At 43.3% G+C, this 22,364-nt stretch overlaps 1 protein-coding gene across 1 annotated transcript in view; it reads right to left on the minus strand.

Annotated features, from left to right (window-relative positions):
• b4galt4 (UDP-Gal:betaGlcNAc beta 1,4- galactosyltransferase, polypeptide 4) overlaps nucleotides 1–22,364 on the minus strand; it is a 52,330-nt gene that overhangs the window by 9,463 nt on the left and 20,503 nt on the right. Inside the window, exons 4-6 of the mRNA XM_072514050.1 lie at nucleotides 18,354–18,541; nucleotides 8,621–8,743; nucleotides 600–704 (exon numbers count right to left, since the gene is read on the minus strand). Of these exons, the coding sequence (XP_072370151.1) occupies nucleotides 600–704; nucleotides 8,621–8,743; nucleotides 18,354–18,541 (416 nt within the window). The remainder of the gene's footprint in view (nucleotides 1–599; nucleotides 705–8,620; nucleotides 8,744–18,353; nucleotides 18,542–22,364) is intronic.

The following is a 22,364-nucleotide window of genomic DNA, read 5'->3' on the forward strand; positions in this document are numbered from 1 at the left end:
ACTCGGTTTCTCTATCCAAAGACCTGCAGTTTTCCAGCATTTTCTGTTTATATTTCAGATTTCTAGAACCTGCCGTATTTTGCTTTCATTTTTGTTAGACTTGGGGTGTATTTTTTGAAACACCATCAATCCAGTGCTATTTACAAAGTGGGGAAAAGGGAAACATCAGAAATGGATGAACAAGGAGGTAGATTAAAAGTGGTTATCAAGATGCTTCGATTTAATGATAACTGAGACTTCTGTGCAACCAAGTATTCAAAAAGATTAGCATGTAAGGATCGGAAGCTCAACAAAACGGTACAATCACAATTGTGTAGGCCTCATAAAGACTATAAAAAAAGCTGATATTTACAAAAATGATAGTAAACCTGTAAAGATCATGTTCATGCAGCTCGCAGGCATGAACATGATGACAAAGAACATAAAGACAAAGAACAACTTTAGTCCTAGACATAAATCACCACGGTTTGTTTTGCAATATGATGAGTGTGAGACCAGTGTACATCTTAGATTTGTAATGCCAGTTTATTCTGTTACAAAAGAAAAATAAACGTGGGGCTGACCTGCTCCTACTGAATGACATTTCCATTCCCACTCACCTCACAGGATTGACTTCATTTCCATGGTCCCTGGTGTGGAAGGTCATTGTGTATCTGGCAATTTCCAGAGGGGGGCGGACAATTTTCATTTTTTGCAGCTGAACTCTGGGGGGGAAAAAAACCCCAATTGATTATTGCTACAAAGCACTTAAGCTCGATGAATAAAATTAAATTGTCAAGGGAGAAAGGTAGTTATTTTCTTTTTGTTTCATTTAGAATTAATGTCCGTCAATGCAGTAAAGTAATCATGTTAACTATTTTAATACAAGTTTCATTTCACAAGAGCAAAACTAGTTTTTCCTCTTTCCCTGATCGACACCCTGGCTGCTGAAAGAAGGATATGCTTGGAAGAGAAAGCTGCCTCCAGTGCTTTGTACACAAGCACACCCAAATCTTTAGCCACAGCAAGTTAAGTCCTTCAGTGGAGGGAAAATACATGGGAATATTTTCAGTAGTAATGACTTGAGCATTTTTAGTAAGTTACTATTTTCTATTTGAAGATCGGCATTCAATAAAATGCACCACCTTACAGGTTGATGTGGGCTCGCTCAGGTTTATAGTTAATTATTAAGCCAAGTTTGCTCTTCTATCCACGCCCCAAGAGAAAAAAAGACACAGCCTGTCAATCCTTTCCTGATGTGTTTTAACATGTAATTCTCGTATCATCCTGTACATTTCCTCTGCACCCTCTCCAGTACCTCTATATCCTTTGAGCGAGGGCAGCTCTCCACGGTGAGAGCTCAGAAGTTTGCGCCACAGGGTAGCAAAATCTTGATTATAGCAGATTCAAATCTGGGTCTTTGACTTGAACCTCCCCTTTCCTCAATGCTCAATGGTCCCTTCAACTATATTACAGATAGGTCTTCAGGTGGAATCTCTTAGGAGCTAGCCCATCCCATTCCAATGATGAAGTTGATGTTCTTGTTTGCCTATTTCAAGAACTGCAATATTGAGAAGTATTTTTAGAAGATGGAGCCATAATCTGTTACAATCCACGTAGAGACCAATAACAAAAAGAAATTGGAACTTCCAATGAATAGTTGAAAAAGAGCCACAGCAAGATTAAACAAAGCAAATGCAATATTTAAAAAAAACATTTTGTTTAGGTACTACCGAACAGACAATTTCCTTCTTCCATTTAAAACAGAAAATACTTCACATTTATACTTCACATTGTCTCTCAAGTAGACATTCAATTCACCTGGAACCAGTCCAAAGTGATTTGTAGCACCCGAGGGTTTACTTTCATCCTTTTCCCTCAACAGCTTTGTAACTGTCTTGCATAGCGAGACTGTTCCTGGAGATCATCGCTCAAGCTGGGTGAATCTTCCAGCCTCGTAATAAATCCTCATGAATTTGTTCTTTCAAAATTGGAATGTGAGCTCCCACCTGCATTCCTATTTGCTGAACCATAGAGATGGGTTGCCTGTATCGGTGTTTTCTTATCTTACAAATCCGGGCAGATAGCCTCTCAGAAACTCTTCTCTCAAAGTCCACTTCTATGGCAACATGAATCACATGGACGTTGTACTAAGAAATGCTGCTTCTTTTTGTTTTACTCCATTCCATCTTGGAATCAAATAACTAGTTTAAAATATAAGTTTACAACCCAACGTTATCAACATCTCTAGTTGGAGACCAGTAGCCTATATCCACAGTCAGCACAGATGCTTCCAACATTGATCAGGAGCATGAACACCTTTCACCTTCCTCTCAGTGAAACAACCGGGATGCCGTGTAGAAAAGTTTAGCTTTATATGTATTTACAATTAGTTTAAAGTTTAATTATGCATCATGATCAAGTAATCAAAGTATATCAGTTAACCAAATATTATATTCTGCTTAACTGTAAACAATGCAAGACAACAGTAACCACATGAATCTTTATTTTGACAAGTGAGAAACACCATAAGGTCCCAAGCTATGTAAATCATATCACATTTAAGAATCATATAATCCCAACATTGCAGGAGGAGGCCATTCGGTCCATCGAGTCTGCACTGACCCTCCAAAAGAGCACCCGAACAAGGCTCACTCCCGTACCCTATCCCCGTAACCCCACCTAACCTTTGAACACCAAAGGGCAATTTAGTATGGCCAATCCAATACTAAGCTGCACACCTTCGGACTGTGAGAAGAAATCGAACACCCAGAGGAAACCCACGCAGACACGGACAGAACAAACTCTGCACAGTCACCCAAGGTTGGAACTGAACCAGGGTCGCTGGCACTGTGAGGCAGAAGTGCTAACCATTGTGACACCGTGCTGCCAATTATGATTTAATTACCGAGCAAATGCCGCAAACCATCAAGGTTGAGCAATCGGAGTGCAGGACAATCATACTCACTGGCAATTAAAATGAATCAGTGGCACTCAATGCCGATAACTCTGGACAGCTAGAAAGATGCATTGTGCAAAACAAAAATCGTTTGAAGTGGCAAGGGTCAGTCCGGTCCCATCCAGTCAGGTCCTAGTCTCCATTTCCACATTCTTGTACCCTTAGAACATAACAGCGCAGTACAGGTCCTTCGACCCTCGATGTTGCGCCGACCTGTGAAACCACTCTAAAGCCCATCTACACTAGTCCCTTATCGTCCATATGTCTATCCAATGACCATTTGAATGCCCTTAGTGTTGGCGAGTCCACTACTGTTGCAGGCAGGGCATTCCACGCCCTTACTACTCTCTGAGTAAAGAACCTACCTTTGTCATCTGTTCTATATCTATCTCCCCTCAATTTAAAGCTATGTCCCCTCGTGCTAGACATCACCATCTGAGGAAAAAGGCTCTCACTGTCCACCCTATCCAATCCTCTGATCATCTTGTATGCCTCAATTAAGTCACTTCTTAACCTTCTTCTCTCCAACGAAAACAGCCTCAAGTCCCTCAGCCTTTCCTCATAAGATCTTCCCTCCATACCAGGCAACATTCTGGAAAATCTCTCTGCACCCTTTCCAATGCTTCCACATCCTTCCTATAATGCGGCGACCAGAATTGCACGCAATACTCCAAATGCGGCCGCACCAGAGTTTTGTACAGCTGCAACATGACCTCATGGCTCCGAAACTCAATCCCTCTACCAAAGCTAACACACAGCACGCCTTCTTAACAACCCTCTCAACCTGAGTGGCAACTTTCAGGGATCTAAGTACATGGAATATTGGCCAAATCAGGAAGCAAAAACCCACTTTCATCCAGTAAAGTTGCTGCCCAGCTTGCTAAGTGTTATTATTGTTGCTTAATAAATGTTTCCTCAGTTGATTCTCTCCTATGGTTAACAAACAAGTTATTAAATGCTGACTCACAGATTTGAAGGTCAAACACCCTCAAAACCAAAAAACGTTTAAAATCTAATATTCAAACAACCCTGATCTACTGTCAGCAGAATTAATCAAAAAACATGGTCAAAAACTTTATGTTTCCAACAAAGAGGAGCCACAGGGCTTTAGTCATGGCAAATCAAGTTCTATTTAAGGGCTTATGTCAAGCTGAAACATTTGTACTGAGTTTGAACAGGTTGCATGAAGGTCTGTTGGATGTTTCTAGCCAAAATCTTCAGACAAAACTCCTTGTGTAGCCCTGATGAGAAGCAGCCAACTCCTGGCCAGAAAATTACAGGCTTGTAGTGTCAGACTTTCCAATCAGGTGAAGCGATGGATGGAAGTAAAACAACAGGCCTACAGGACTCTGATTTATTAGCAAGCAGTCCGAGAAGTGCCACTCCAAACAAAAAGTGTCTGATCAAGAAGTCATCTCCCATGATTATGTCTAATGAGATGTTCAGCTGAGCCAGCAATTAATCAACTTGATACAAGATTATCTGGAATGGTGAGGCCACATCCAATTTTCTTTTTGCAATAACCAGCAATATTTGGGGACCTTCAGACATGCCTACTAGCATGCAATTTATTGTAGAATTTTTCGATGGCAATTTCTGTTGCCGGACCAGAAACCTGCACAACATGTCCCTGACAAGCCCACATCAATGTTTAAGTATGAGGCAATTAATGGCCAAGGACGGGGCTTACCAGCCAATTAAAGATCCCATGACCAGAGGTCCAACTTGGGAGTTGCTGATTTGTGATGGAGCGATACAGAGCACCTTAACATGGAGGTGTAATCTGACCAAGTGGTCTTAAGAACAGCCACAGCCACCTGGTCACGATTATGAAAGGACAACATCTTCACAAGGTGGCTAGCGCCCGCAACTGCAGCCGAGCAGCTATCATGGTTGAAGGTGGGGGAGGGATTATCTGGGATTAACTGTGCATCGCCTCCTCCCAAAATAAAACTCTCCTGCCATATTACACTGGCCTTGTTTCAACCTGATGTGCAAAGCCCCCATACGGACTAGAATCCCTGTCAGTGTAGAGTATTTGTTCTAGGGGAAAGAGACCTTAATAAGCCTTTCAACTGGCTAACTACATGAGGATGAGTAGCCATTCCAACCCGGATCCAGCCTGCTTAAAAATAGCTCCGGGTCAAGATAGTAGTGCTGAACCAATACAATGATGTGAAATTGTGGGCCGGCGTGCCTGTTGATTCTGTCCCACTGCTGACTAAAATCCCACCTCATATGTCAATGCTTGCTGAAAAATACTAAACCCAGTGAACTCTTCACATACCAAGTAAACTCAACATTCCCCTTCCTTCAGTGATTAGAGGTTAATTAATTTGTGTAACAGCTCATTGTAAACTTGCATGCTTACATAAAATCTCAGTTAACTCACTTCCTTTCACAGGCAGCTAAATATTTCACAATACCTCATCAATAAGCTGGTAGGAATCATATAAACCATCTGAAAGATAACAAATAATTCAACAACCAGTTTAGTTGGGCATTGTTTCAACAGGACTAGAACAAATACTGCATTCTGATATTTTGGTGTAATATTACACCAAAATGACAGCATGGTATGCTGCACGGTACATTTGACCTACACTGCTGTTTATGTTCCACACAAATCTCCTCCCATCCTACTTCATCTCGCCCTCTCAGCATATCAACTTCTACCATGGAAGCTATGGCTCCTATTAGTGAGGTCTTTGCACCAGAATGGGGAGAGCTCTCTCTGCCCACCTCCAAATTCCTGAGGCAAAAATATACAGAAGTAGATCAGAATCTCATTGTTAAATGTGTTATCTCTCTCGGTATTCAGTTTACTTTTGTGCCAATCCTCATGTCCCCTGCCCCCCACGTTATCCTCTCACCCCCCACCACCACCCCCGCGCAGCCCCCCACCCTCGCCCACCCACCCCCACCCCACCACCCCCCAAAGGTTGCATAAGCCACAAACAGTCCGACGTTGCACCTGTTTTAAGACAAATCCTGCTACTTTTCAAAAGTTAGACACAAAACACACCCAACTGTGTGTAAACTGCTTTGGGACATCTGTGGACATGTGCAAATCGCAGATATTCTGAACAATCGAGGTTCAGGATTATAAACTGGTAAGTACAGTCCAATGTAAATATAAAGCCCAGTAACTAATCCAATTTATTTATTCCATTTCATTTCAAAAGTCTCAATCTTGCAAACGCAAAGCATTTAAAATTTCTTTCAAAAAATGAATCACTTCACACATCTCTATATTAGATTTAATTTGCAACTTGTCCATCCATTATGTCCTTTTGAAGTTCAACATTATTCTCCTCACAGTTCACAATACTTCCAAGTTTTGCAGCATCCACAAAATTTGCAATTCTGCCATTTACACCAAGGTCTAGGTCAATAATATTGAACAGGAAATGCAAGGATCATGATATCTAACCCTGGGGAACTCCACTATAAACCTTTCTCCAGCCCAAGAAACTTCCATTAACCACTATTTGTTAATTTGTGTCACTCAGCCAATTTTATATCCATGTTGCTACTGCCCCCTTTATTCCAAGACCTACAACTTTGCTCAAGTCTGCTGTGCGGGACTTTAGTAAATGCCCTTTGGATGTCCATGCACAACATTACAGCGTTACCCTCATCAACAACTCAAGCAAGTTAACCATTAATAAATGCCTTTAGATCCATGTTGGCTTTCCTTAACTAACCTGCAATGGTCCAAGTGACTCAAAATGTTTTTCCTCCTGAATTATCATTTCTAAAAGCCTCCACATCACCATGGTTCAAGTGATTGACATGTAGTTGCTAGGCTTATCTTTTCACCTATTTTGAACAAGGGTGTAAAATTTGTAATTCTCCAATCCTCTGACAACACTCAAGTATAATGAAGATCGGAAACCAGTTCCTCCACAATTTCCACTCAATTCCTTCAATATCCTCGATATCTTTGGATGCACCTTAACCAATCCTGGTGCCTTAACAACTTTTAAGTACATGCAGCCTATACAAAGAACAAGGAAAAGTACAGCACTGGAACAGGCCCTTCGGCCCTCCAAGCCTGCGCCGACTTTTTGTTCTTTGACCATGCTGCCCGTCTAAACTAAAATCTTCTACACTTCTGGGGTCCGTATCCCTCTTTTCCCATCCTATTCACGTATTTGCCAAGATGCCCCTTAAACGTCACTATCGTCCCTGCTTCCACCACCTCCTGCGGCATCGAGTTCCAGGCACCCACTACCCTCTATGTAAAAAAACTTACCTCGTACATCTCCTCTAAACCTTGCCCCTCGCACCTTAAACCTATGCCCCCTAGTGATTGACCCCTCTACCCTGGGAAAAAGTCTCTGACTATCCACTCTGTCTATGCCCCTCATAATTTTGTCGACCTCTATCAGATCGCCCCTCAACCTCCATCGTTCCAGTGAGAACAAACCAAGTTTATTCAACCTCTCCTCATAGCTAATGCTCATCCAGTACCACCTCCTTATTATTTTTTAACGCTTCAAGTTTCTGAACTAACTCCTCTGTCACCATGGCCTGGGCTGCTAAGTATCAATTTAAACCTCAGCCATGCCCCGTGCATAAATCCATGTTTGGTCCCACACCTCCCCTTTTACTATTTATATACCTATGAATGACTTTTGGATTTCCTTTCATATCAGGTGGCAATCTCTTCTCAAACTTCCTCCTTGCTCCTCTTATTGCTTTTTCAATTCCCCTCTGAACCTTCTATATGCCACTTGGTTCTCAATTGATTTACCACCTAACATCTCTCATAAGCTTTTTTTCTGTTTCATTTCTTTCTCAGTCATCATCCAGGGTACTCTGCATTTGTTTGCCTGACCTTTCTTTTCATGGGAATGTACCTTGAGTGTATTTGAACTATTTCTTTAAAGGGAGCCCACTGTTCAGTTATTAAAGCAAATTACTGTGAATGCTGGAATCTGAAACCAAAAAGAAAATGCTGGAAAATTTCAGCAGGTCTGGCAGCATCTGTAGGGAGAGAAAAGAGCCAACGTTTCGAGTTCAGATGACCCTTTGTCAAAACTCCTGTTGTTCAGTTATAGTTTTGCCTGCTGATCTTTGATTCCAATTCAGCAGAGCCAGATCTATTCTTGCAACCACTGAAGTTAGCTTTTCCCCAGTTAATTATTATTACTCTGGATAGGGCCTTGTTACCATATCCAACCTACACTTCATAATAATGATCACTGTCTCCTAAATGTTCCCTTACCAACACTTCATCCACTTGGGCCCATCTCATTTTCCCAAGAATCAGGTCCAGCAATGCCTCCTTTCTATTGGACTGGAGACATACTGCTCTAGGAAATTCTCCTGGACACAATCTAAGACTTCTTGCTCCTTTATCCCCTTTACGTTACTATCCCAGTCTTAATTTCACATGCTGAATGTTCTGGATTTATTGTCTGACGGGTTCCAGTGTTTTCCCTACAATATTATAGATGGAAAATATTAATTACTCCTATCTGCAGCAATTATGCAGGAACATCCAAGGGAAAAATTCTATTTGGCAGCCTCGGGTGAACAAGACTCAATTTAATACATACTTTGTTGAGAACAATCTCATTCCTATCATTTTAGGTTGTACATCTGCAAAAACAAATTACAAATATATATTATATATATATATATATATATATATATATACACACACTGACTTACCTTATGCGAAGATCGTCATCCTCACCACCCCAGCCCCAATAGCGATTAGAAAATCCATTGACTCGGGTGAACTGCTCCTTGGTCATTGCCGTTGCTCCACCAAAGTACCCTTTATAGTGCAACCTTATATTTGGGGGGAAAATATGCATTTGTAAATTATACTTGTTGCGCATTTATTTCCCCGCAAAGAGATAATTCAGTTAGACTGCACATTGGAAAGCTGTCAGCGAAGGGCAGCAATGATATGGATCCAACTGGCTACAAAGAGAGCATTTCCCTAGTTACAAACCCCAACTATCAGCTGTGGTGAAAGCTAATGCCCACTGATCTGCTTCTCCTTATTATTAAGTACGACAAAGGAATATTAATAATTCATTACAATCCCCCCCTAGATTTTAAACCTTTCACCCAAAAACATAGGATTAATCTGGAGTTCAATTGTCAACTTGCACAAATTTAAATGCTGAGCATGCTGAAAGCAAACACAGTAACCATCTGCGTTCAGTCAATATGCAGAGGCATAACAATTGCTTGAAGGCGATAATACATTTTTCTAGTTCCAATTTCAAGTTTTAGGAGGCACAAACGTGCACAACGTATTAGAGCAATGTCCTTTCTCCTTAGAGATCTTTAAAAGCAGAATATTAGACCAGAAGGCTCAAAATAAATTAGAGCATTTTCAATACCATTATCAGGGAGCCATGAGCCAAAACAAAAAAGTGCCACTAATTTTTTCATTAATTTGGCAACTTAAAAGATAAAATATGGGCAATAGAAATATCACCCTAATGTATAAGTGAGTGCATGAAAACAAGTCAAATTACATATGATGATGTGACATGCTTACATGGCAATTCGATTCCTGTCGTGCACATCCAGGTGAAAAATTGTCAGCACCATAATATCACTTGAATATAACTGAAGAAATGATGCTATCTGTTATTAAATAAATTAGTTCCCTCTGGAGATCAGTATTACAATTGTTTGTCACCCAAAATGCACATAAAGTAATATTTCTGTCGATGACCACTAATTAAACAAGCAACAATACTGACAAGCAGTACTGATGGAATTAGTTAGCTTCCACCAGAGCTGAAAAGCATGCAAATATAGACTGCTGATGCCCTAACTACATTGTCCCTTGAGCTGACTACTTCTCAATGGTGGTTTCCAAGTGCTAATCATTTTGAGACTGAAAATGGTCACCTCCGTATCCCCAGCTGTTGAAACTTCTTGGTAACCATTACCCAAGTGATGTCAGCACTGTATTTTGCTGAACTTTAGTCCACCACATTACTATATTCCACTTGATAGCTAGGTGGATCCTCCCAATCTGGTGAGCTCGCTCCGGGACTGTGTCTTCCACTAGCATATGTTGCTACAACTCTCTCCTCAACAGATTGTTTCTACTTAGATGATTCTGGAGGAGGAGGTACAACTTACTAATATGAATGGTATGTCGGAGGTGGGGGGGGCGGGGGGAAATGTTAGGATGGTAGATAGAGATTAGACAATAGTCGGTGACAGATCTGCGAATATCAATTGAATACTGAAACCTGCATTTTTTGAGGTGAATGAAGCATTACAAAGTACTCTGGTAAAATGCCAGCTTTTCTTTCCTCAGTGGTCATGGCTCTGCCAAGGCCACTGAACTGTTCCGGTACAATGAGTGCAATGATTCCTGGGGCCCTTCTCTTGCTCACCTATAATCATGGGCGATTTAAAGCTTCATATAGATTGACAAATCAAGTTGGCAAAGGCAGCCTGCAGTGTGAGTTCCTAGAGTGTGCATCATGTTTATGGACGGCAGAGATCCTCAGTGCCTTCTCCTTGTAGGTCTTTGAACTGAAAGCCAGATAAGGCATGTAGAACTGTATGCATTTCAAACGCAAAAACATATCGAACAAAAGTATGCTCCCCTTTTCCTAATGAATAAAAATCAAATTTGTACGCACAATCACATGCAACTGAGTTACCCAACTTACACACACTGTTCTCATACATGAACGATTGTTTGCTTGATCAATCAGCCTCTGCACTTGCTTTACATACATAATCTTTAAATTGTGCAGATCTTTTAAAGACACGCGTGTGCACTGTCACTGGCTGTTTGTCTGAAAGATGCTCCCTCTCTGGGGAGAATCATTCCTGTGGCATGTGTTACCAAGGTAACGGTTGTTTTTCTGTTGTGGTTGTTGAGTACATGTAGAGCTCTGGGAATTATTGTAGTTCTGTAGCCTGTACAGCTGGAGAAATCCCTTCTTCTATCCTAGGGGCAGCACGGTAGCATTGTGGATAGCACAATTGCTTCACAGCTCCAGGGTCCCAGGTTCGATTCCGGCTTGGGTCACTGTCTGTGCGGAGTCTGCACATCCTCCCCGTGTGTGCGTGGGTTTCCTCCGGGTGCTCCGGTTTCCTCCCACAGTCCAAAGATGTTCAGGTTAGGTGGATTGGCCATGGTAAATTGCCCTTAGTGTTGGGTGGGGTTGCTGGTTTATTGAGATAGGGTGGAGGTGTTGACCTTGGGTGGGGTGCTCTTTCCAAGAGCTGGTGCAGACTCGATGGGCCGAATGGCCTCCTTCTGCACTGTAAATTCTATGATAATTCTTGATCAGCCGAAAGCTGTGAAGGGTCAGCTTCCCTAGATGTGCACGTACGATTGTGCTGGCAACAGAATATTTGGTTGTTTATTTCCACCGTGTACAATCGAGGCAACAATTTCTCGATGTAGGCCCCAAGTTTCCACGTGTGTGGACTCTTGTTGGGTCTTTGAAGGTTAGTACTCTGACTGGCCCTCCAATGCTCAGCTTGAGTGATGGTTTAAGCAGTCTGGTAAAAATGAAGATTGTCTTTCTGCAGTTTCACCTTGAACTTTACACTCACACCTGTCTATACCTCTGGTTTCAGCAGCTTTTTTTGCCTTTGGAACAGTCGTTTACGTGTGGCGTTTCTTTTTTAATTTATACTTTACAGGATGTGGACGCCACTGGCGAGGACAGCATTTTTTGCTCATCCCTAATTGCCCTCGGGAAGGTGGTGGTGGGCCTTCTTCTTGAACCACTGCAGTCCATCTGGTGTAGGTACACCCAGAGGACTGTCAGCAAGGGAGTTGCAGAATTTTGACACAGTGACAGTGTTGGAACAGTGATATATTTCCAAGTCGGGATGCTGAGTGACTTTGAGGGAATCTCCAGGTGGTAGTACGGAGGAGCGTTCCATGCCTCAGGATTCCTAGCTTCTGGCCTGCTGTTGTAGCCATAGTATTTACATGGGTGCCCCAGTTCAGTTCCTGGTCAATGGTCAACCCAGATGTTGATATTGGGGGATTCAGTGATGGTAATGTCATTAGATGTCAAGGACCAATGGTTAGATTCCCTCTTGTTGGAGATAGTAATTGTCTGGTACTTATGTGGCACAAATGTTACTTGTTGTTTGTCAGCTGATATGAATTTGCTTGGCAAAGCAGTAAAACTAATTTAACAAAACATAATAGGATGTGATCTGCCCAACAGGTAGAAATCTACCTAGAAACAGCAGTAGCCAGGATTCATTCTTTCCCACTAACAAGCTTAGCAGACATCTAGATAGAATTAAATGTGAATTGCATATTAGCAGAAACAGCTTATCTAGACAATTGAGAGATCAACAAAACATACAGACGCTAACTTCTAGAGTCAGGCAGACAGCCAAATACACAGAAGTAAAAATCAAAGTGGAACAAAGGTATAATTAGCTCGACCTCAGGAGCAAGGGCGGCCAATTAACACCTAGCAGCCTCAGGAAGTGAACAAGCCAGCTTTCCAGCTAGCAACCTGGAGGCCAAGTTTTATAGTTAACAGCCTCTTAAGTCTTAGAGCCAAGACAGTGCTGAAACCTTCCGAAGGGAGTTTAAATATATTCGCAGGACCAAGGTAAGATGTTTCCCAGACTTGAATACCAACCCTGTATTGTGTAGTAACTAGAAGTTGGTTTTAACTTATAGATTTATTTAATTTGGCTGTTGTTTGGGGGAACAGGGGAAGTCTTGAGGAGTTCAGGTCGCGTAGATATATTTTGGAACAAGGGGAACATTCAAAATCAAATGTGAGTGTTTAGTAATTCAAGTCCCTTAATTGACATGGAGTAGAATAGTCCTGTTGTGTGTATTTGCATTGCCTTTACTTTAATAAATAAAGGTTACATGACGACTGGTCTATTTATTCTCATTGGGGATTTCAGTGGTCTCCTCACACCATTACAAAAACCGAAGCTATACATCCCCACACACGGGTGTTCCAAGTTGGATGCCCTCGCAGATAACATCAGCGTGCTTCATAACACAGCCCAAACCTAGATATTGTCCAGGTCCCCCTGCATTTGGTCCTGGACTGTTCAGTATTTCCGAAGTCGCAACTGGTGTAAACATTGTGCAAACATCCCCATTTCTGACCTTGTGCTGGAAGGGAGGTCATTGATGAAGCAGCTGAAAATGTTTGGGCTTAGGATACTACACTGAGAAACTCCAGCAGTGATATCCTGGAATGGAGATGATTGGCCTCCAATCACAACTATCTTCCTTTTTGCCAATATGACGGCCACCAGTAGTGGGGTTTCTCCTCGAATTCTATTGACTCCAATTTTGCTTGGGCTTTTGAAGCCATACTCAGTCAAATGCTGCCATAATGTCAAGGACAGTCACTCTCACTTCACCCCTGGGGTTCAGCTCTTTTGACCATAGAACATAGAAAAATACAGCACAGAACAGGCCCTTCGGCCCATGATGTTGTGCTGAACCTTTGTCCTAGATTAATCATAGATTATCATTGAATTTACAGTGCAGAAGGAGGCCATTCGGCCCATTGAGTCTGCACCGGCTCTTGGAAAGAGCACCCTACAAAAAGTCAACACCTCCACCCAACACTAAGGGCAATTTTGGACACTAAGGGCAATTTATCATGGCCAATCCACCTAACCTGCACATGTTTGGACTGTGGGAGGAAACCGGAGCACCCGGAGGAAACCCACGCAGACACGGGGAGGACGTGCAGACTCCGCACAGACAGTGACCCAAGCCGGAATCGAACCTGGGACCCTGGAGCTGTGAAACAATTGTGCCATTCACAATGCTACCGTGCTGCCCTTAAGAACAAATAAATCTACACTATATCATTTTACCGTAATCCATGTACCTATCCAATAGCTGCTTGAAGGTCCCTCATGTTTCCGACTCAACTACTTCCACAGGCAGTGCATTCCATGCCCCCACTACTCTCTGGGTAAAGAACCTACCTATGACATCCCCCCTATATCTTCCACCATTCACCTTAAATTTATGTCCCCTTGCAATGGTTTGTTCCACCCGGGGAAAAAGTCTCTTGACTGTCTACCCAATCTATTCCCCGATCATCTTATAAACCTCTATCAAGTCGCCCCTCATCCTTCTCCGTTCTAATGAGAAAAGGCCTAGCACCCTCAACCTTTCCTCGTAAGACCTACTCTCCATTCCAGGCAACATCCTGGTAAATCTCCTTTGCACCTTTTCCAAAGCTTCCACATCCTTCCTAAAATGAGGCGACCAGATCTGTACACAGTACTCCAAATGTGGACTTACCAAAGTTTTGTACAGCTGCATCATCACCTCACGGCTCTTAAATTCAATCCCTCTGTTAATGAACGCTAGCACACCATAGGCCTTCTTCACAGCTCTATCCACTTGAGTGGCAACTTTCAAAGATGTATGAACATAGACCCCAAGATCTCTCTGTTCCTCCACATTGCCAAGAACTCTACCGTTAACCCTGTATTCCGCATTCATATTTGTCCTTCCAAAATGGACAACCTCACACTTTTCAGGGTTAAACTCTATCTGCCACTTCTCAGCCCAGCTCTGCATCCTATCTATGTCTCTTTGCAGCCGACAACAGCCCTCCTCACTATCCACAATGCCACCAATCTTCGTATCATCTGCAAATTTACTGACCCACCCTTCAACTCCCTCATCCAAGTTATTAATGAAAATCACAAACAGCAGAGGACCCAGAACTGATCCCTGCGGTACGCCACTGGTAACTGGGATCCAGGCTGAATATTTGCCATCCACCACCACTCTCTGACTTCTATCGGTTAGCCAGTTCGTTATCCAACTGGCCAAATTTCCCACTATCCCATGCCTCCTTACTTTCTGCAGAAGCCTACCATGGGGAGCCTTATCAAGTGCCTTACTAAAATCCATGTACACTACATCCACTGCTTTACCTTCATCCACATGCTTGGTCACCTCCTCAAAGAATTCAATAAGACTTGTAAGGCTAGACCTGCCCCTCACAAATCCGTGCTGACTATCCCTAATCAAGCAGTTTGAACCAAGACTGTAATGAGGTCAGGAGCTGTGTGACTGGCGGAACCCAAATGGAGAGCCAGTGAGCAGGTTATTGCTAAAACAAGTGCCACTTGACAGAGCTGTTGGTGACCCATTCCATCACATTACTGATGATCAAGAGTAGACGGAGGGGGCAATAATGGGTTGGGTTGTATATGCCCTGTTTTTTTGCGTACAGGAAATACCTGGGCAAATTTCCACATTTCCGGGCCACAGAAACCTTTTGACATCCCAAGAGTACTAACAGAACCCCTGAGAAATGAAATGCTACACCACACACATTGATTCTCCCCACCTGCTTCCCTGCCCCTCTTCCACCCTCAGAGGCCTCTTCCTCTCCACGCCATGGCCACGGCCTGCCTCACCCCGCCGCTGACTCTGCCATCTGGCCACCTTTGCTCTCGGCCTTGCCTGTAACTTTCAATATTGACTTTTTTGGTAATCAAGGACAAGAACAAAAGACAGTAAGGGGAATAAGAAAAGTGATGGGTAGAGAAATCAAGAGGCAGAATCAAACAGGGCCTCAGTTGAAAAATAGTGGAAACGGGACAAGTAATGTTAAAAACACGAGCTTCAAAGCTTTGTACATTAATACATTTTGCAATAAAGTGGATGAATTAATCACTCAAATAGATGTGAACTATTCTGAATTACGGAGACATGGCTGAAGGGCAGGAATGGAAACTGAACATGCAGGGGTATTCAGTATTTAGGAATAACAGACAAAGAAGAAAAGGTAGTAGAGTTGCATTGCTGGCTAAAAAGAAAATTAACGCAATAGTGAGGAAGAATATTAGCTCCGACGATGTGGGTAGAGCTGACAAACCCTAAGGGGCAAGAAACGTTAGTGGGGGTTGTATATAAACCCCAAACTGTAGTGTTGATGTTGGCAATGGCATTAAACAGGAAATTAGAGACTCATGCTATAAAGAAACATCTAAAATCATGACTTTAATCTGCATATAGAGTGGACAAATCCAATTAGTAACAATACTGTGGGGGAGGAATTCCTGAAGTGGTTTCCTGGACCAATATGTTGAGGAATCAACTGGAGAACAGGCCATTCTAAACTGGGTATTGTGTAATGAGAAATAAATAATTGGCAATTTAGTTGTACGAGACCCCTTTGGGATGAGTGACCATAATATGAGAGAATTATTCATCAAGTTGGAGATTGACGTAGTTAATTTGGAGACTCGGGTCCTGAATCTTAATAAAGGAAACTACAATGATATGAGGCACTAGTTAGCTATAATGGATTGGGGAAAGTTACTTAAATGGAGGTGATAGGCAATAACAAACATTCAAGGAGCGCATGTGTGAACTACACCAATTGTTTAGTCCTGTCTGGTACAAAAGTAAAACGGGAAAGGTGGCCAACCCATGGCTTACAAGGGAAATTAGTGATAATATTAGATCCAAGGAAGGAGCATACAAATTGTCCAGAAAAAAAACAACAGATCTGAGAATTGGAAGCAGTTTAGAATTCAGCAAAGAGGACCAAGGGAGCGATGAAGAATGGGAAAATAGAATAAGAGTAAGCTTGCGGTGAACATAAAAACTGATCGTAAAAGCTTCTAAAGGTATGTGAAGAAAAAGGGGAATTTATAATGGGGAGCAAAGAAATGGTTGACCAACTAAAAACATACTTTGGTTCTGTCTTCACAAAGGAGGACATAAATAACATACCAGAAATGTTGGGTAACACAGGGATTAGTGAGAGGGAGGAACTAAAGGAAATAAGTATTAGTAAGGAAATGGTGTTGGGGAAATTGATAGGGATTGAAGGCCAATAAATCCCCAGGGCCTGATAATCTACATCCCACAGTATTTAAAGAGGTGGCATAGAAATAGTGGATGTATAGGTGGTCATCTTCCAAGATTCTGTAGACGTGAACAGTTCCTACAGATTGGAGGGTAATTAATGTAATCCCACTATTTAAAAAGGGAAGTAAAAAGAAAATGGAATTACAGTTAGCTTGATGTCATAAAAGATTTAATAGCATAGCACTTGGAAAACTGACAGGGTCAGATAGAGTCAGTATGGATTTACGAAAGGGAAATCATGCTCATCATGATTATCTGCATGGTCATAAATTGAGAGAGAGAAATGTGCAACCAAACGTGGGTGTCCTCGTACATCAGTCGCTGAAGGCAAGCATGCAGGTAAAGGTGACAAATGCTATGTTGGCCTTCAAAGCGAATGGATTATAGTACAGGGGCAGGTATGTCTTGCTGCAATTATACAGGGCCTTGGTGAGGCCACACCTGGAATATTGTGGTCTCGTTATTGGAGGAAGGATGTTCTTGTTATAGAGGGAGTGCAGCGAAGGTTTACCAGACTGATTCCTGGGATAGCTGAATATGAGGGGGGATTGAGTTGGTTAGGATTATATTCACTGGAGTTTAGAAGAATGACCAGCAGGGGCTGCTTTAGCACACTGGGCTAAATAGCTGGCTTTTAAAGCAGACCAAGGCAGGCCAGCAGCACGGTTCAATTCCCGTACCAGCCTTCCCGAACAGGCGCTGGAATGTGGCAACTAGGGGCTTTTCACAGTAACTTCATTGAAGCCTACTTGTGACAATAAGCGATTTTCATTCATTTATTTCATTCATGAGGGTGGATCTCATAGAAACCTATAAAATTATAACAGGACTGGACAGGGTAGATGCAAATAGGATGTGGTAGGGAAGTCCAGAACCAGGGTTCACATTCTGAGGATATGCGGTAGACCATTCAGGAGTGAGATGAAGAGAAAAGCTTTTCACCCAGAGGGTGGTCAGCCTGTGGAATTTGCTACCACAGAAAGTAGAGATCAAAACATTGTATGTTTTCAAGAAAGAGTTAGATATAGCTCTTGGAGCAAAAGGGGTCAAAGGATTTTTTTTGGGGGGGGGGGAGAGAAAGAGTGGGGAAGGTGGGAACAAGCTATCGAGTTGGATGATTAACCATGATCATAATGAATGGCGGAGTGGGCTCGAGGGGCCAAATGGCCTACTCCTATTTTCTATGTTTCTATGCTTATATAGGTAAACTGCACTTCTGGTGAATTGGTGAGGGGTCAGCCATTAGGTAACCAAAAGGTTAAAAGTTTCTGAAAGCATTCTTTATTGGTATGTCATCGCACTTTAGGTTCTCTGATAGCCAACATTTCCACAGTCAGTTTTCAGACATTTTACAGCTTTATAACCTGATTTGAGAAAATCAGCACTGCCCTACAAAAAAGGAGCATCAGCTTTTGTTTTTCACAAACCAAGGTTTCTCCAAGTCAGTGCACTGGCCAATGGGATTATTATGCAACCACAATTTTCCGTTTCGTCTCTCCCATTGACCCTCTGTATTGTGTCAAGATCAGATTCAACCACGTCACCTACTTGTATCCTGTAGCATTCCGGCCTACAACAAGGTGTTTTGGTTCATGATCACAGAGATATAGGTTGAAATCATTCTCTGGCACCAGATCAACATCATGGAAAATGAAACAGTCCCACTGGTGTTCCTTCAGTGATTCCAGGAAGCCCACATTTAATAGTTTGGCTCGATTAAACACACCTTTGCCAGCCTGGTGGAATAAATAACTTCTGTCAGCAGGCTAACTTCCGGAAAAGTAAATTTAAAAAGTATAATAGCTTCCCATTTTCCCCACAGGGTATAGGAGGTATACCATAGGAGGTATGTGCCTCTGCCGCTAGAGATGGCAAGATCATTAGGTATGCTACCAGTGGATCTTTCTGAATCCAAGGGTAGGGGTCTGTGAGAGCAAGCGAGTGTGAGAAAGAAGGCATTGACAATGAAGAGGAGAGCTTGTGTGAATCTCCATTCTGCTTTACGGAAGTGAGAAATACAAAAGCACAGACAGAAGATTGTGTTACACAATCAAAATAAAAATGTCAAACTTCAAAAACAAAAGATAGTTAACAACATAATGAAATGCAGAATAGTTCACAGCCAACAGGAAATAAAGGGCAGAGAAAAAGAAGAGACGAATGGAAAAGGGTAATATGTGCACTGGATTTTTAGAAACACACAAAAAAAAACACAGAAGAGAAAGGTAAAGACACAAAGAGAAACCGGAACATCCATATTTTATATTGTTTCTTGGGAAAAATATTTTAATTCAAAATTTTACATTTAACAAATAACCCCTACACCACCGTGTTCCCCCCACTGAACCATCCCACCCCCTCCACCCCTTGACGGCAACCAGATCCCAAAAATGTCAGACAAACAAACCCCATCTCTGGTGAACCCCTCATCTGCCCCTCAGAACAAATCTCACCTTCTCCAAATACAGGAACTTCATTAGATCCCCCAGCCACGCCGAGGCACAGCGGGGAATAACTGGCCTCCACCCCAACAGGACCTGCCTGTGAGAGGTCAGTGAGGGGAAGGCTAAGACATCTGCGCCCGCACCCATCTGCAACTCCAGCGAGCCTGACACCCCAAATATGGCCTCCAGGGGACCCGGCTTCAAATCCACGTGCAAAACCTCAGACATGATGCTGAAAAACGACTCCCAAAATTTCTCAAATTCCAGGCAAGACCAGAACATATGGACATGATTGGCTGGCCACACCCACACTGCTTGCAGATATCCTCCACCGCCTCAAAAAACTGGCTCATCCTCGCCCTGGTGAAGTGCGCACTGTACACCACTTTTAATTGAATCAACCCCAGCCTCGCGTACGAGGTTGAAGCATTAACTCTCCGCAGCACCTCACGCCATAATCCCTCCTCCAACACAATCCCCAACTCTTCCTCCCACTTGGCCTTAATCTCTTTCATGGACATCTTATCCTTCTCCATGATCCTACGTTAAATCGCCAAAATGACCCCGCTCTCCAGTCCCCCCGCAGACAGCAACCCTCCAGCAATGAGGAGGACGGTGCCACCAGAAAGTTTGTGAAGACCTTTCTTGCGAAATTCGACACCAGCATATACCTGAATCCCTCCTTACACTGGAGCCCATACTTCTCCCCTAATTCCTCCATGCTAAATATCCCTCCAAAAACAGATCCTTCAGCTCTTTCTCCCCTCTCTCCTCTTATCTCCAGAACCTCGTATCCAACTTCCCTGGCTCAAATCCATGGTTTCCTCTTATCGGCATCACCTGTGAGCCTGCCCTCAACTTAAAGTGCCCCCAAAGCTTCAGCGTGGCTACCACCACAGGGCTACCCGAGTACTTCCCAGAGTGAACGGTAGTGGCGCCGTTGCCAGCACCCACAACCCCGACCCTTTACAAGAAGCCACCTCATTTTGCACCCAAAAAGCCTCCATCTCGCTGCTCCAGTCCCGCACCTTCTCCGCATTCGCCGCCTATTAATAGTGTAACAAGTTCAGAAGGGCAAAGGGCCAACCTCCCCACCGACCGCCGGCCCCTTTGGAGCACCGTCTTCCTTATGCTGGCTACCTTCCCTGCCCACACAAACAACAAGACCAGCCTATCCACCCCTCTAAAGAATGACTTTGGCAAAAATACCAACAGACACTGGAACAGAAACAGTGGCAAAATATTAATTTTTACTGCCTGCACCCGACCTGCCAGTGACAAGATGATACTACCCCTTGCACCAAGCCCACCTTCACCCTCCCCACCAGGCTCGTGAAATTAAGCTTACGAAGCTGTGTCCAGTTCCGTGCCACTCCAAATTTCTAAAATGAATTATCACTACCCGAAATGGCAACCCTCCCACTCCCCTCCCTGCACCTGGAGAAGACACCACAAAATATTTGCTTTTCCCTAAATTAAACTTGTACCCCGAAAACGCCCCAAATTTCCTTAGCAACCACATTATGTCCTTCACCGACGAGCTTGGGTCCGAGATGTACAGCAGCAGATCGTCCACATACAGAAACACCCTATGCTCCATCCTTCCACCCCCTACCCCCCCACCCCCAATCCCCTTCCATAATTCCAAACCTTTCAGTGCAATGGCCAAGGGCTCAATCGTCATCGCATACAGAAGAGGTGGCATGGGGCATCCCTGCCTTGTTCCTCAAAATACTGGAAAGTACCCCTAATTCGTATCATTTGACTGCACACATGCTGTCGCATTCTTTTATATTAATTTCACCCAAGCCGCAAACTTAGGCCCAATCCCAAACTTCTCCACCACCACAAACAAATAACTCCACTCCACTCTATCAAAACGACTTCTCCACATCTAACGACTACGGTCTCTGCGGAATGCTGATAAATCCTCCGCCATTTTCTCCAACTCCAGCGTGATGCCACCACCAAAGACATCTTCCCTTCACTCTCTGTCAGCATTCCGCAGAGACTGTTCCCTCCGAGATAACCTAGTCCACTCCTCCACCATATCCACCTCTCCCATCACCCATGGCACCATCCCATGCAGAAGGTGTAACACCTGCCCCTTTACCTCCTCCATGCTTAACATCCCAGGCCCAAAACACTCATTCCAGGTTAAGCAGCGTTTCACTTGCATCTCTTCCAATTTGGTCTATTGCATTCGCTGCTCCCAATGTGGTCTCCTCTATATCGGAGAGACCAAATGCAGACTGGGTGATCGCTTTGCTGAGCATCTTCGGTCTGTGCGATTCAGGACCCTGACCTTCCCGTTGCTTACCATTTTAACACAAGACCCTGCTCCCATGCCCACATGTCTGTCCTTGGCCTGCTGCAATGTTCCAGTGAAGCTCAACGCAAACTGGAGGAACAACATCTTATCATCCGGTTAGGCACGCTACAGCCTTCCGATCGCAACATCAAATTCAACAACTTCAGGTGATTAGCTCTAACCCACCGCGACCCATTTGTTTTCATCCCATTTCATTTTAACTGTCTTTTACCATTTCTTTCTTTCTTAATATATATTTAACCCCCCCCCCCCCCCCCACCAATCTTATCCACCTTTCCTTACCATTTCTCCTCTTTGCTTCCCCCTTCCCCTCCCCCCACATCTACAGTTCATCCTCTGATGTTAGTTTCTCTGCTGTTTGGCCTTTCACATCTTTTGTTCTCTCTGGGGACTGCCATTAGCACTCTTTCCCCTCGGGTTCTGTGGCCATTAGCACCCGGTTTCCCTGGGTTTCTGTGGCTGTGACTCATCTTTCATTCTCACTCCACAGTATAAATATTCTCCACATTCTCTGTCTGTTAGTTTTGACAAAGAGTCATCGGACTTGAAACGTTAGCTCTTTTCTCTCCCTACAGATGCTGCCAGACTTGCTGAGATTTTCCAGCATTTTCTCTTTAGTTTCAGATTCCAGCATCTGCAGTAATTTGCTTTTATCGTGGGTCATAGGTCTGGTCTCCAACAATCCAGAGATGGGAAGATATGAGCCATGCTTGTAGTAAAGCACGGGTTAAATTGATGCACAAATCCAAAGGCTAGTTGAAAGTTCTGTTTTTTCTATACTCA

Source organism: Scyliorhinus torazame, chromosome 8 (assembly GCF_047496885.1).
Source record: "Scyliorhinus torazame isolate Kashiwa2021f chromosome 8, sScyTor2.1, whole genome shotgun sequence".
Lineage (NCBI taxonomy): Eukaryota > Metazoa > Chordata > Chondrichthyes > Carcharhiniformes > Scyliorhinidae > Scyliorhinus > Scyliorhinus torazame.